The sequence below is a fragment of the Stenella coeruleoalba genome (assembly GCF_951394435.1).
Source record: "Stenella coeruleoalba genome assembly, chromosome: 13".
Classification (NCBI taxonomy): domain Eukaryota; kingdom Metazoa; phylum Chordata; class Mammalia; order Artiodactyla; family Delphinidae; genus Stenella; species Stenella coeruleoalba.
In genome coordinates this window covers 54,911,743-54,926,952 of record NC_137159.1, presented here as the reverse complement: position 1 = coordinate 54,926,952, position 15,210 = coordinate 54,911,743, and the positions used below count along the sequence as shown (strand labels likewise).

Here is a 15,210-nt window from a genome sequence, read left to right as displayed (position 1 = left end):
GAGAGCAGCTGGAAGCTGGTCATATTGGGAGAGACTCAGATCATGTAACCCCGGCACCTTTCCTATTCAAGATCCATGGATTTGATTTTCTGACTTCCGGATCATTTTTGTGACTCTTTAGTTCCTCTTCACATTCTCTCCAAATCCCTGTATAGCTGTTGGAGCCCAAACTGTTCCATTAGGGGCTTGAGCCTATGATTCCTACAGGTTGTGTTCCTATATGTGTGTCTGGAATTGTTTTTCTCCTTTGTGCCTATAGTGCTTCATTTTCCCTTCCCAGGTGCAGTCTTATTGGCATGCCAGAAATGATAGAAAATGCACTTTAGCTCTTCTTGCCTGTAGCCATTTGAACTACAGGTTCTTTTTTCCCTCCTAGCTGTATTACCAATTCAAACTTTTACTAAGAACCTTCCAATGGTTAACACTTAGCTAAAAAAACCCTAGTGCATTATAGTGATGAACAAGACATAGTTCTTAACTTCAAGTGGAGAAAATAAGCTAAGTACAAAAACATTCACATGCCAGAAAGGGAGGGCTTTCATCTTAAACTTTATTCTCTTTATTTTATATCCCTTTGCTAACACCATTTTGAATTTAGAAACTATTTCTGTTGCCCAGCCATATTCTCCTACCAGTTAACAATTTGCCATCATGCAGTCACAGATAATTATTTTATCAAGAAACCACTCTGGGGCTTCCCTGGTGACGCAGTGGTTGAGAGTCCGCCTGCCAATGCAGGGGATGCGGGTTCGTGCCCTGGTCCGGGAAGATCCCACATGCCGCGGAGCGGCTGGGCCCGTGAGCCATGGCCGCTGAGCCTGTGCGTCCGGAGCCTGTGCTCCACAGCGGGAGAGGCCACAGCAGTGAGAGGCCTGCGTACCACAAAAAAAAAAAAGAAAAGAAAAAGAAACCACTCTGAATGATGGCCCAGGCCAGTGATTCTTAAGCTGGCGTGAACGGAAAGAATAATCAGAACCATGGGGAGGAATAGCTTTTCAAAGTACATCCCCCGTGCTTCCCCCAAGATTCTGACCTGCTGCCCTCTCATTCCTTGCTATTTGAGGTAATTACCACGAAAGATTCCGTAACTGATGATAGGGTGTCCTCTCCCTATCATCAAGTGGATAGGGGAAAAAAGGCTGGAAATCCGGTTATAGCTAATTGAGCACACACTTAACAAATGCCAGATCTAAATCTCTGTTTTCCTGCCACTGTGTTGTCATGACAATATTAAGGTATGTCACGGGGCTGCTTACCCACACCACTGTCACGGCATTTACAGTGTTTACAGTGCTCTGTGCCTGCCCTGCAGCCTGGAATCAGAGCCCCAGAAGCCTCACATACCAAGAAACAGCACAGTGATTAAACATAGAGGGTCACTGAATTGAGGAAAACCTAGGCGAACAAAAGTCATGTCATGTTTCAACAAATAATAATGATAACATGTAAACTATTTTTGAGATCCTAAGGCTGTTTATCAGAATGTGGCATAAAAAAGTCAAAACATTTAAATGTGCAAATATTATCTTTTAGATTCCCAGAGAAAACTGCCCCACTTGACCATTCGATGTTGATTTTGAATTGAAACCTTCATTTTCTATTTCCTGGTGTGTCCAAGGTGTTTAGGAAAGATCATGGGTGTTTTGAAAACTGGGTTTATACAGCCCACTGGTGTCTGAGGTCCTTCCTCAGTAACATCTAAGGTATTAAGGTATTTCAGGGCATAAAGGTAGCATAGAAGCATCCATCAGCCTCAACTTCAAAGCAGTTTTTCCTCAGTTTGCTGATAAACGTTATAAAGAATAGAAATAGAGGTCATTAACCGATAGTAATGGTCTAAGTTTGTATCATTGAGAGAACTATTGTTAGAGCAGCCCCATATCAGTCCTCTGGATTTCTCTTTACTTTTTTCCTTTGTAAGTAGATCATTTAATGAAAAATTTCCTCTTTTTTTACAGACTGTATTTCTCAATGCAAGCTCGTGGAGAGACTGATAGAGAAAAGCTGCTGTTAATGTATCAGACAAATGATCAAATAGTAAATGGACTTTTTCCTCTGAACAGAGACCTGGCGTTAGAAATGGCAGCTCTTTTAGCTCAGGTAACTTCCGTGTTATATAGAGCGATGTTTTGTAATGATAAAATACTAATTTCTCCACTGAATTAAATGTAGTAAAACAATATACCTTTCGTAATTCTTTAAATTCAATTTGCTGTGATTAACACCTTAAAAATTACAGGCATTATAATTGCAGCCTGACTCCCATTGCTGACAATTGCGGTGATGTAGAATGAGACAATATTCCATAAAGGGAACCTAGTTTCTTAATCTCTTGAAAATATCCCACTAGGCTTTGCATTTAATAAAGGAGTTTGAGTGTTGAACTGTGGGGTTGCGGTTGCCATGCTAAAATCATTCAGTAGTCAAATAGGATCAGTCTTCTAAAAAGCTAAAGCACTTTCTTTTATTTACCTATTGTATCAATTAAGTTCGGTTGGCTATAAACTACACACGCATGCAAATTAATAATGACAGTTAAAATGGAAGTGTTATTTGTCTCTCATATGGAGAGTGTTGGGGCCCAGGGCAGTGTGCCCCCAAATATGCCTCAGTGGCATATTGATTATTTTTAATTAAAGTTACTTGAGAAACAGCTGGTGAAAAAAAATGATATATATTTTAAAAACACTCTGACCTCCCTCTTTTCCCTTAAAAGCAGGAAATAAATCTTCCCATGTGAATGTATCCTCCCTCTACCAGGAGGATAAAAAGCATCCTTGTCAACAGAGTTAGGGAATTCAAGGCTAAGAAAGCTGTATAAACAAACTTTGTTGCTTCTTCACTAATCTGCTATCCCAAGCACAAACCCCTTTGTTTTGTTAAATCTTCATAAATAATTGTTTCTTTGTCTAAAAATGATGTATAAACAGCCTGCTTTGGTCATTTCAGGGGTCCCATTTCTATGAGACCTCTGTGCGTTCAATTGGTTTTTTTTCTCCTGTTAATCTGTCTTGTGTCAGTTTCATTATTAGACCAGCTAAGAGAACTCTAGAGGGATGTGGAAGGGGAAATCTGCCCCTCCCCAGCGAGAGATAGGCATGCTGGCACCTCTACAGGCATTAGGGGCATAGGCTTTATCCTGCCCTCCATTCTGCTGTCATCTTCACGGTCCTGGAGGTCTGCCAGAGCTCCAGCCATTACATCAATGTTCCAGGCATCATAATGGAGGAAGGACTGAAGAAGGGCATGCCCTCCTGCTTTTGAGAAACTTCCCAGCAGTTACACAAAACGCTTCTATTTATGTTTCTCTGTCAAAACTTAAGTCACACAACCTTGCCAACCTACAAGAGAGACTGGAGAATGTGGTCTTAGCTGGGCAGCAGTGAGCCCAGCTAAATTCAAGGTTTTTATTATTCAGAAAGAAGGAGAGAATGGTCATAAGAGACAACCCACAGTCTCTACCCCATCTGGGTCTTTGCACAGGTTACTTAAGGGAAAATGATGTGTCGTTGGCTTAGATTCCCCCGGGTTTTCAGTCTTCTCACTCACTCACTCTACGTACCATCCCAGGACATCTTACTCATTCTCTTAATTTTATCTACCACCTGTGCTGATGATTCCCAAATCTTTTCTCTCCAGCTCATATTTCTTTCATGGGCTCCTTAAATCCAACATATCGGGAACTAATCATCTTCCCTTCTTTTCCTTCACATTTTGCTTATTCACTGCCTCCATTCAGTCCGCCAAGCAAGCTTCAAATCCAGGAATCATCATTGACTCTGCCCTCCCTCTCTCCCTTTCCCCCAGTTAAAATGTGCCCTGCCCATTTTAACTCTGTTCCCTCCTCTCCATGCTGACCACCATTGCTATGGTTCAGACCATCATCACATCCTGCCTGCTCTCCTGCATCAGGCTTCTAAGTAATGTGTTTTTCTCTGGTCTGGTCCCACACACACTTCTATCCTCCATGCAGAATCTAGAGAGATTGTTCCAATTACCTACTGCTGCATGGCAAATGACTCCAAGACTCGGCTCAAAAGGACAGTTTGGGCAGGGATGTATAAGGGCAGCTTGTCTCTGCTTCATATGGCATCAGCTGGCATAGCTTGTAGACTGGTTGTGACTCTACAGCTGAGGGCTGGCATCATCTGCAGGCTCATTCACTCACACGTCTTGGGGCTGATGCCAGCTCTTACTTGGATCTTCTGCTGGGGAATGTCAGCCAGAAGACCTACTCGTGGCCTCTTAAAGTGGTTGCTTGTGCTTCCTCACAGAATGGTGGTGGGGTGGCAAGAGCTGTCCCGGAAGAGACAAGATGTGGAAGCTGCCATTTTCTAAGGTCTGGGCCTAGAAACTGCCGTGGTGGTTTGTCAGGCAGCAGTAATATACAGTAACTGGAATGGAGATACAGCAAAAATGTGGATCTAGCTGTGTCATTCTCTTTACATGGAGGGACTGTCATGATCTAAACTCTGCCTGCCTCTCCAGCCTTATCTTTTAATACTCTCTACCTTGAACTTTATGGTCCTGAGTTGTATATGATTCACTTATTCTCACCTCTTAAACTTTACTTGTCTCCTCTGCTTGGAACACGTCTACTCCCATGCCTCTACCTGTGAACTTCAGCTTATCCTTTAATTTTCATCTTAGGGGTCACTCATTCCAGGAAAACCTTCTTGAATTCTGCCTGGTTGGGTTAAATGTTCCTCTTGGGGTTTCTGTAATGCCCTGCATGTATCTATTACTGTCCTGACCCCAGTGGTTTATTATTAGTTATTTGTTTCTGCTTTGCACCACTGACTGCGGCCTTCCTGAGAGCAAGGGCTCTCTCTGTTCATGTTTGTATCTAGCACAGTGCCTTATACACGGTCCATTCTCCATAAATGTTCTTGGATGAATGACTAGTTGATAATTTAGTTTACTTTCATAACAATTTTATGGTCATCCAGACTTTAAAGCGTTCAGTGCTACACTGAGTGTTCCCTTTTTGCAAGTGATAAAAAGCTGAAGAAATGAGAACTAGGTCACATTTTTTCTTGGTGATAGAATTAGGAATGATTTCCTATCACATGCCATTCTAGGCTTTGGTTCTCTAAAGGCACAGATGCTCTGTTAAAATCACTCTTATTTTTGCTAAAATTTAATAAGTTCATCTTCTTACTTTTTAATTTTCTGGGGAAAGCTTCTCCAAGAAAAATCATCATATCCTTTGGAGATACACACTTCTAATATTTTTTAGATGAATTTTCGGAAGGGGTAGAAAGGTAAAACCATATACCTAGAAAATTCTGAGCATATTACTAACTAAAAAGTATAATTTCTCCATCTACAAAAGGAAAATTAAATAATACCTCTGGTCTCTTCCTCAGAGCAGTTTTTGTGAAGATAAATGAAATATGCTAAGGAAATCTGAGGTCTGTAGAAGAAAATAGTTATTTCTGTTGTAGATTTGCATATCTATAGGGCCTTGTTGATATTCTCTGTCTTAATCAGGAAATTCTTGGAGCTGATGTTCTGATTGCTGTACATGGTGTCTGGTAAGGGGTCATGTTGATGTGAGGCATATTGGGGATTATCTGAGTTGATTCTCCAAACATTTGGAGTTGATTCTCCAAACATTAATTGTGCTCATTCTGTGCCACACAGTATGCCAGGAGCCAGAAAGGGACACCCTGAGTTTGAATATCCCACTACAGGGTTCCCTAACAGCCAAGCTTGCCTTAAGTGGCCTCTATGTTTGTAACTATTGTTTGTCCAACTGCCATGTCCTTATAGAGGTTAAATCCTGGTCTAAGGGTTCACAGCTAGATGTGCTGAGTACTGCCTGGTGATAGGTGGGGACAATGAAAAGCTTGCTCTGGGGGAAGGATTTCGATGTATTTGAAGAGCAGGTGGACAACTTTTATTTGGTGTGAGGAAATTAAGATGATACCTGACTAGATAGGAGATGAGGGTGAAAAAACTGAACAGCAAAGCCAAGCCAAGAAACCATCAAGTAAGGGACCAGGTCAAGGAAACTAGAAAGTCATAAGAATAGACGGTAAGGGCAAAGCTCAGCTGAGGAATTTAGACAGTAGCTGGTCAGATTAAGAACTAGATAAGGGAGGTCACAGGGGTCAGAATCTCAGAGGCTGGTGGTGCTAACAGCTTACTTGAAGGCAGAGGGCCCTTTTGAGATGGAGACCCAGGGCTTTCTGTAAGACCATCCCAGTCTTGATGGAACCCTCCATCTGCTTGCTGGGGAGTACTCTAGGTAAGGATGTGGATGTTCAGTATGTCCCCCACCCCATCTCACTTGTTGAGCCCTCTTTGGTACCCTATACAAAGCATTTAACACAGATTATCACAAGTATTTATTTATTCTTCAGTCTCCCCTACTAGACAGTAAACTCTTTGAGGATAGGAACTATGTTCAGCTTTTTTCTTTCTCATATAAATTAGCACAGTGCCTGGCATATAACAGGGACTCAGTATAGGTTTGGGTGAATGAATGAGTGGGAGAGTAGATGGAGAGATGTTTGGGTGAGTGGTTGGATGGGTTGGTAGAGGATGGCATCTGTGTAGCCTGTTAATGGAAGTAAGGATTGAACATTGTTTCATTCAGGCAAAAGGGGGAATGAAGGGCTTTATTTCCAGAAATGACAGAATAATAGATTGAGGGGATGAATACAGTAACATTTATGGAGAAAATCTAGGAAGAAAGTAATGAGAAAATAGTACTTGCTCCCAGGATGTTCGGTAGAGATCCTGAAAAAGTCCAAGTAATACTATTTAAAGATTTTTCATAGCTTTATAAGTTTTTAATTTTTCACTTCTAAGTTCTATTTTGCCTTACTATTATCAACCAAAATGGTACCTTAAAAATGAAAAATTATCTGGTGCTGTTAACAGGAATGGTAGAGTAAGTGACCTTTAGCAAATACTACCAGATATTAACCTAGAGTGATTAATGTAGAAATGAAACTGGAATGTTTAAATTATAGATTATTTTCATAATTAGACTTCAAATGAAATTTAAATTTGAATAATAGTATTTATATATGATTATAAATTCCATAATCACACAATCATGACACATAGATTTATATATTGTATGTTATAAAGAATGTTTAGAAAAAAGAAACTAATTTTCTATCTTAAAATTCTTTTTTAATATCCTGTATTTTCTCTTTTTTGGGTTTCCACTTAGGTGGAGATTGGAGATTTTGAAAGACCTTTTTCTACTCCAGCAGGGCATGTTACTAGTCAGTGCAAAGCAAATCAAACTATAAAACAACTCATAGAGAAATTTTATCCTAAAAGGTATAGAGATGACTCTTCTGAAGAACAGTTAAGGTAAAGAACTATTTGTAACTCTTGAAAAGGCAGATGCACACTAGTTTTTCAGTGACATTTTTCTGTTGAAATTTTAAAGATGAAAAAAATTGTACATAACAATTTTCTCAGGATTTTTTAAGTACTGTTGAATACCAGGAGGTTATAGTTCTTTTTATTTAAGATGTGCCTAGAAACTGTAGTATCTAGATTTAAACTTTTTTTAATGAGAAAAAAAATCTACCTTAATTTAGAAGATCTACTTTTCATTTAACCTTATTCATTCTTGTCCAAATTAATCGTGCTAATAAAGAAAAGGAAAAAATTGGCTAATAAGATGTTTAATTATATTAAGTGTTTACCAAAAAATTTTTATCTCTTAGGGTATTCCATTATAAACAAATTGGAATAAAAATAAACTATCTTTTTACACAAGATGTTTTATTATAATATAAAATTTTAATTAAACTGAACTAATTTGAAGTTTTGATTTTTGAGACCATATAAAGAAAAGCTGTAGATTCAAAAATAGAGGCAAATCCAATTCACCATGAATTTTTCCAAAACAGAAACATTTGAGATCAGTCTGTTGTCTGTGTAGAATAAGTGTCTGCCTTTGTACTTTTGTTTAAGAGGTTTCCCCTGCAGCTAGCATGTCTCCAAACCAGGAGTGGTAGCACCTAAAATTCCACTGTTGGGGATTCATTCTTCAGTCTTGACTTCTTGTACTTTTCTTTAAAAATGAAAGTTATTCCCTTTTAAACTAATTTATGCAGTTTGATGTTAGCTTATCAGATTTTAAAATTTTACCTAAAGGGGGTGGGGAGCGGGGAACTTAGGTCATACATACTGAGAGCACTAACCGTACGAGAATTTGGTGGAAGGAATGCTACAAAAAGGACAAGGGGTAGACAGTGGTGAGATGGGACTCACAAAACAACAGCTTCACCTAGGTTGTGAGTATGTCTCCCGGGGGTGCTTAGGATCGGCTCAAGGAGAGCTTTATCTTGGGAGGATCATACACTATTTATGTGTTTTTCTTTTGTGTTTGTTCTTTTCTTTTTTTAGGCAGCTTTGCCAGCGACTGTCAACCAGATGGATGGCCCTCCGGGGACACAGTGCTGCTGATTGTGTGCGAATCTATCTGACAGTAGCCAGGAAGTGGCCATTCTTTGGTGCCAAATTGTTTCTTGCAAAAGTAAGAAAGAATGGGGGGTTATTCAGTTCAGTAAAATATAAAGTGATAACCTGAGTAACCCCAGGTTTAGTACATTTGGCTTTTTAAAAGAAAATAAGGAAATTTCTAACAATTTAAAGAAAACCATGAAGGGACACTAAGGAAAGGGAAGGAAAGCCATTAGCGTCTCTGTCTTTTCCCTTCCGTTCCACTTCCCCATACCGTAAATCATTTCTTACACTCAGTAGGCTTAATCATTAGACTGAAGACAACAGCTGAACTCTGCTTTCTTCTTTTTATTCATTCATCCATTCACTCATTTACTCTCTCACTCATTTGCTCATTCATTTAGTATTTATGAATTCTGTTTGCCAAACATTGAGCTAAACTCTAGGGATACATCAGCCCATGGTTTCAGATAGGTTGTACTCACACTTCCAGGAACTCACAACCAGTATTGCAATAGGCCTGGAAACAACTACTGTGTGGAGAATATGGTTAAGGGTGACATGAACAGAGTGATGGAGGAACACTGAAGAAGGAGAGATGAAACCTGCTGGGGGTTAGCTTAAGAGGCCTGTCCAAATGCACACGTTAATAAATGGCAGATCTGAGTCTCAAACCCAGGTCTGCTAATTCACTCCTCTTTCCATTATACCACACTGCCTGCTCCCCAGGTGAGATTTTTAATAACAAGATGTTGTTGTGTTATTGCAAATGCTGCATTGCATTTACACTGAAAATTATTTCTGTAATTTTGCTTAGCATTTATTATGTAGTGTATTTTCACCTCTTCATAGCCCATAACCCCATCATCACTTGGAAGTACTTTCATGTGGCTGGCTATACATGAGGATGGTTTAAGCATCTTAGAATACAACTCCATGGTAAGATTAAATCCTTAAGTTCTGCATTGAGTCAACTATTTCCATTGCTCAGTGTACTGTAAACAGAAGGTAATGATATCTTTATCTGACTTTTCTCATACACAGAAAACACTCTGCCTAATACTATATAATGAATAGTCATTTTACAAATATAACTATGGTTACAATTTAATCTTTTAAATCAAGATTAGACAGGTTATATATTGTATATGAGAAAAATATTAAGATACCATGACTAAATTGCAATCATGGTTGTATTTGTAAAATGACTGTTCATTTATTGTGTTCGGAAGATTGCTTCCTGTGTAAAATGCAACTGTTGAAGATAACATTTAGGTAGAAACCTCAGTTACCAAATTTTTAAGTTCAGTTTCACGAAGCCTTCTATAACAATTTCTATACTATCCCATAATATCAATTACCAGTTCATTTGTACGTAGACAGTATCTTAGAGCTTTTTACATGATTAAATATAAAATCAGACTGTGATTTCTATTTACTCATTTATTTATCTGAAATTTACTTTATTTTCTATCATATTTTATATGTATCAGAGTACTTTTAAAATTTTTGTTCTTTTTTTTTTTTAACCTGGTAGGCAAGGATTGCTAAATTCACCTGGTAGGTGTAGTGGGCTCTCCTACTTGTGGCTATAGTCAGGATCACTGAGAATTTCTCGTAAACGAGGTTATCCTTTAGTGTTATAGTTAACTGTTTCTCCTTATAATTGCTGAAAAACTTTTTTGAAGGCATTTATGTTTCCTGAATGCCTTTTAGTTCTTGAATAGATAATCTGAAGATAGATTATAAAGTCAGTGACTTAAAGTCAACAGAAGTAGTACACAAGTATTGAGTTACCTTAGCTAAGTAAACCAGTTCCTAGGTCCCGGGAGATGGACATACAGGTCAGGAAGTAGACATTGCCAGCCTGCAGCACTAGAGGTGTTCACTGCTGGGATGGTCTGCTCAGAATCTTGCAAGCTGATCATTAGATACGCAGATTCCTTTCCTTTTAGGCTGTACATCTTTGACTTATATTATTTAAATTGTTTTAGTAACACATTGGGAAAAAATATTTGCTGCATGTATGATGAAGGGTTGGTATCCTTTATGAATGTGGATGTTTTTTCAAACAGTAAGGAAATGATGAACACACCAATAGACAAATGGGCTGAGGCAATTCACAGAAGAAATACTAATGTTCAATAAATGTATTTTTAAATGTTAATCTCACCATCAAGCAAATAAATTCAGTTTAATACAGTGAGATTCTACTTTTCACCAATCAGATTGGCAGAGCTTCAAAAGAATAATGATATCCTGTGTTAGCAAGACTGTAATGCTGGGAATGTAAATGGGTATAGTCTTTTTGAGTTTGGAAAGATTTACTTTTTTGAGATAGTAATTTTAGCTGTTGAGGTTTATAACCAAAGAAATAATTAGGCTATGTGTATTATGAAATATGTCCCAAAATATTCATTGGAATATTGTTTAAGATAGTAACAAATTAAAAAACTTAAATATTCTTCAATAGGAGATTAGTTAAATAATGTCTATATGTCTATAAAATCCAAATAAATGTCTATAAAATCATTTAAAATGTTATACAAGTACATTTGTTGTCATGGAAGGATGTTCATAACATGTTAAGTTAAAAGAAGCAGAATGTTAAAAAAAAGTAGTATGCGTGATACTGTTTATGTTTACACATATCAAAGTTTATATATCAGGGTGAACTATGTGGATTTGCCAATATTTGACCTTTTTTTAACCTTAAAAAGAATCAGTTTCATATGGTTCAACCAGATAGATAGATAGATAGATAGATAGACAGATAGAAATCTTAAGGACAAATACAGTGTAAATGCTATGTAAATAGTTGCTGGTGCACAGCAAGTTCAAGTTTTGCTTTTTGGAACTTTATGGAATTTTTAAAACATATTTTCCATCTGCAGTGGTTGACCACATCATCATTTTAATGGGGATACATGTTATTAATCATCTCTCATCTTTCTTTGAAAATAAAGATTGTATAACATACTTACTTTTATTTCTCTTTGAAGAGGTTAATAATCAGCTATGTGTACAAGAGTCTAATGACCTTTGGAGGTTATCAAGATGATTTTATGATAGTCATTAACAATGCACATTCAAAGGACAAACCAACAGAGAAATTACTTTTTGCCATGGCAAAACCCAAGGTGAGTAGAAGGCTTTATGCTAACATTTTTATGCTAGTTTTTTTCATACTAAAACATATATTGTACAAAGAATAAGTTCCTCATGGGAAAACAGACTCTACTTACAATCAAACAACCATAGGTCCAAATTCTGGCTTACCTTATCTTTCTAAACCTTGGTTTCTTCATCTAAAAAATGGTATGATGCTATGATGCTATCTTTTTTTTTCCTGGATTAAGAATAAAATGAAGGAATTGTAAAGTATTTATAGCCCAGTGCCTGGTATACAGAAAGTTCAAAATAAGTGGTCCTGGCATAAGTTGTTATTGTCAGGTACTTTATGTACTTGTAGTACATTACCTTACGTACTTGTAGTAATTCACTTTATAGACTCATTATTGAGAAGAGTGAGGTTTTAAAATTAAGGCATACTTGTTTCTTTACTATTTTTAGCAAACTATGTAGTTTTAATGTCTCTAAATAAAAGCAGTAAATAAAAGGGCTGCATTCTAACATGTAACTCTGATTTTAGGAAAAAGAATGAGAATTTAATTTTTCGAAGACTTTGTCTTAAAATTCTCAACTAAAAGAGACTACTGTTTTAGAATTTGAAACTTTAAAAAATGACATATATGTTTCTTAATTAAATCTATACTTAAGTGAAGTCTGTAAGTGTAGAAGATCATGGTACACTCAGTGCTTTAGTTTAAAGAGTTGATATAATACACTGAATTTCTTATTCATGTATTCACAAATGTGGCTTTAGGATAACTGGTAGAATTGTACTACTGTCACATTTTCTAATGTTGCCACTAAATTTGATTTTTTTTTTTAAAGTACCACTTTCTGCTGGTTTAAGTAATGGGAAAATAGGTCAGTGCCTTGATGGTGCTGAACATGTAAGTACAGTTGACTCTTGAACAACATGGGTATGAACTGCACGGGTCCACTTACACATGGATTTTTTTTCAGTAGTAAATACTACATTACTACACGATCCATGGTTGGTTGAATCCATGGATGTAGAACTGCAGATACAGAGGAACCGTGGCTACAGAGGGGCACTGTAAAGTTATGCATGGATTTTTGACTGCTTAGAGTGTTGGGGCCCCTAACCCCTGTGTTGTTCAAGGATCAACTGTACTGCACTGCTTGATCTGGTTAAAAGGGAAGTCTGGTAGCCTGGGTACTTGCAGATGGAGACCACCCATGGCCAACCCTTCACTCTCTTTTGGAAGTGATGAGAACTTCTCAGGAGAATAACAGTTCCATTTTTCTTGTTTTAGATTCTTGAAATCACTCTTTTGATCGCCAGCTACATGAACAACTTCTATCAGCAGAAGGTGGTTCACCACCTCTCTGCTCCAGCGCTGCTCTCAGCTCGGACCCAGGGTCCTCAAGCCAGGGTGATGGGAAGCCAGCCCCTTCTGTCAAGCAGACCAACCAAAGGCCCCACTTTACTCTGAAAGCTCAGGGACCTGAACATTCACTCCCTGTTCTCTAACCAATGGCTGCCTCGGCTCCAAACAAGTTCATTTACATCCTGGCAGCATGGCACACACACAGTAGTAGTCCATTCTTTAAAAATAATGAGGGTTACTCTCTTTCATTTGATTCATAAATATGCAAATGAATGCTAGTAATAAGACCTAAACACAGATTTTCCCACGTGCTGATTTTCTCTTAGCTTAACTGGGTTAGAATTTGTTATTTTTTTCCATCACCTTCTCCTTTGCCATCAGACACATCAAGGCTTTTTTCTCTTTTTTAAAAAAATATTCTAACAATCTTTAGAAAGTGAGATTCAAGGGAGTTTTTCCAAACTCTCATTTGGCAAACCAGTTGATTATTTGGCAATGCTCATTGCCAAAAAATTAAGTACTGTAATTAAATGTGCTTTTAATTAATGATATGGTGTTTAGAAAGAAGTAGAGTATACAGTTTAAGAAACAGCTGCAGGGTGGTATTGAAGGGTAAATTTTAGAGCAAGTGCAGTAAGTCTTCTGGCCCTATGAATCATTGTGTGAGAAAACAGGAGCTAGGTAACCAGAACCTCCTATGTGGTTTTAGAAAGTGTACCCTGTCACTTTTTCAGATCACTGGAGTGTAAAACTTAAAATGAGACAGTGATTCCTGACATTCTTTGGCTGTCAACATAACCCAAGTTCACTGGAATATTGCCCACATTTCATTGCATTAGTGCTGGGTCATCTTGACCTTGCTTTGTTAAATAATAATATCTGTGAAAACAAAGACCATTCTTAAAGCTTTTCCTCATACAGTCCTTTTTAATTATAGTTTAAAAATAAATTCCCAAAAATATTTTTTAAAAGGAAAGAGAAAGTAACTCTTCTGTCAAAGGAGGTAAATTTTTAGGTGAAAGAATCTAGAAACGTATTACTTTACTAGGTTACGTAAGTGGTCAGTACATTCCGGTTTGTGTCAAAATACTTATTATTCATGATAAAAATGAAACTGTGATAAGACATGAAAATTATATTGCAAAAATGTTTAATTGAAATAGTAATCATGAGTATACTTAATTTTATTTATGTGTAGAATATTTTATATTTTGGACGTATATTTATCACTCTGTGTATGGTATTTTTTTTAACCAATTGGAAAAAAAAGTTAGCTGCTGAATTAATTTGTTGGCAGAGCCTTCATGTTTTCTTTTTTGCTGCTTTCTCCCTATGGCAATGTACTGTTCTCACAATAAGCCTTTTAAAAATGCTCCATCCCATGTTAGCATCCTTCGAAAGGACAGAGCCAAGAAGTATACTGATCAAGTAAGATTTTGCTTTATTGGTAATGACAAAGGTAAAAAAAAAAAACCATAGAAATAGATTGCCATTTACTATTTCTCCTAAATCTTTTGAACCACAACCACTCACTGGGTAAGCAAATTAATTTCTGAGAATAAATGGGTTACCAGTTTGAGATGACTCTCAGGAGCCTTTTGGCTGGGATACAGTAGTTTCTGAGTTCCCAGAAAACCATTTAATAATCATTAGTCTGTGAACCACAGGCTTGGCAGAGCTGTTACATATGTGTGAGGACTTTATTCTCAGGCAATAGTTAGTTCACCATCTGGTAAGCCCCCCGAAAATCTAATTTAAACGAGTAGTGAAGACTTAGCTTAAATGGTAGTACCCTAGACTTGGCATTTATTTTTGATAGAGCAGAGATAAAATATTTTGATGGAAAGAAATCAATTTTCTGTAACTGATGTGAAAATTTTATTTTCTGGGAAATTACTTTTATATAGCCATTTAAAAAATTCAAAGTATGTTATTATGATTGGTTACAAGAGAATAATGTTACATGTTTAATGTAATATTTGTCTCCTATCATTTTCTTCCCTTTCAATCATAATAAATGATTTACAAAACCCATTTCAAGCATTATCTTTTGAATAATCTTCAAGAAATACCTAATGTTTTCATTGTCAAAGCTGAGGTGTACTACTAGTGAAAATGGTAGTTATTACCTCCTTCTCTTGCACTCATGCTTTGTCTTCTGTGTTGCTTTGTTTTATCCATATAAAAGGAAGCTGTTTTTGGCAAATTGTAAGTTTCATATGTATGTATGCATATTGACACATATACAATATGTATAAGTCATGGGGTTCTCCCATGATTTCATAATAAG

General features: G+C 37.1%; 1 protein-coding gene across 6 annotated transcripts in view; it reads left to right on the top strand.

The window, feature by feature from the left end:
* The window catches only part of PLEKHH2 (pleckstrin homology, MyTH4 and FERM domain containing H2), a 116,958-nt gene extending 102,010 nt beyond the window's left edge, over nucleotides 1-14,948 (top strand). For 2 of the 6 annotated variants that reach the window (XM_079940376.1, XM_079940375.1), the window contains 6 exons: nucleotides 1,959-2,100; nucleotides 7,190-7,335; nucleotides 8,383-8,512; nucleotides 9,292-9,378; nucleotides 11,442-11,579; nucleotides 12,846-14,948. In XM_079940376.1, the coding sequence (XP_079796502.1) occupies nucleotides 1,959-2,100; nucleotides 7,190-7,335; nucleotides 8,383-8,512; nucleotides 9,292-9,378; nucleotides 11,442-11,579; nucleotides 12,846-13,025 (823 nt within the window). In that variant the 3' untranslated portion in view covers nucleotides 13,026-14,948. Of the gene's footprint in view, nucleotides 1-1,958; nucleotides 2,101-7,189; nucleotides 7,336-8,382; nucleotides 8,553-9,291; nucleotides 9,379-11,441; nucleotides 11,580-12,845 lie in introns of those variants that run through there. The other 4 variants (XR_013830973.1, XR_013830974.1, XR_013830975.1 and 1 more) reach the window with 4 other exon arrangements.
* Nucleotides 14,949-15,210: the final 262 nt, after the last annotated feature.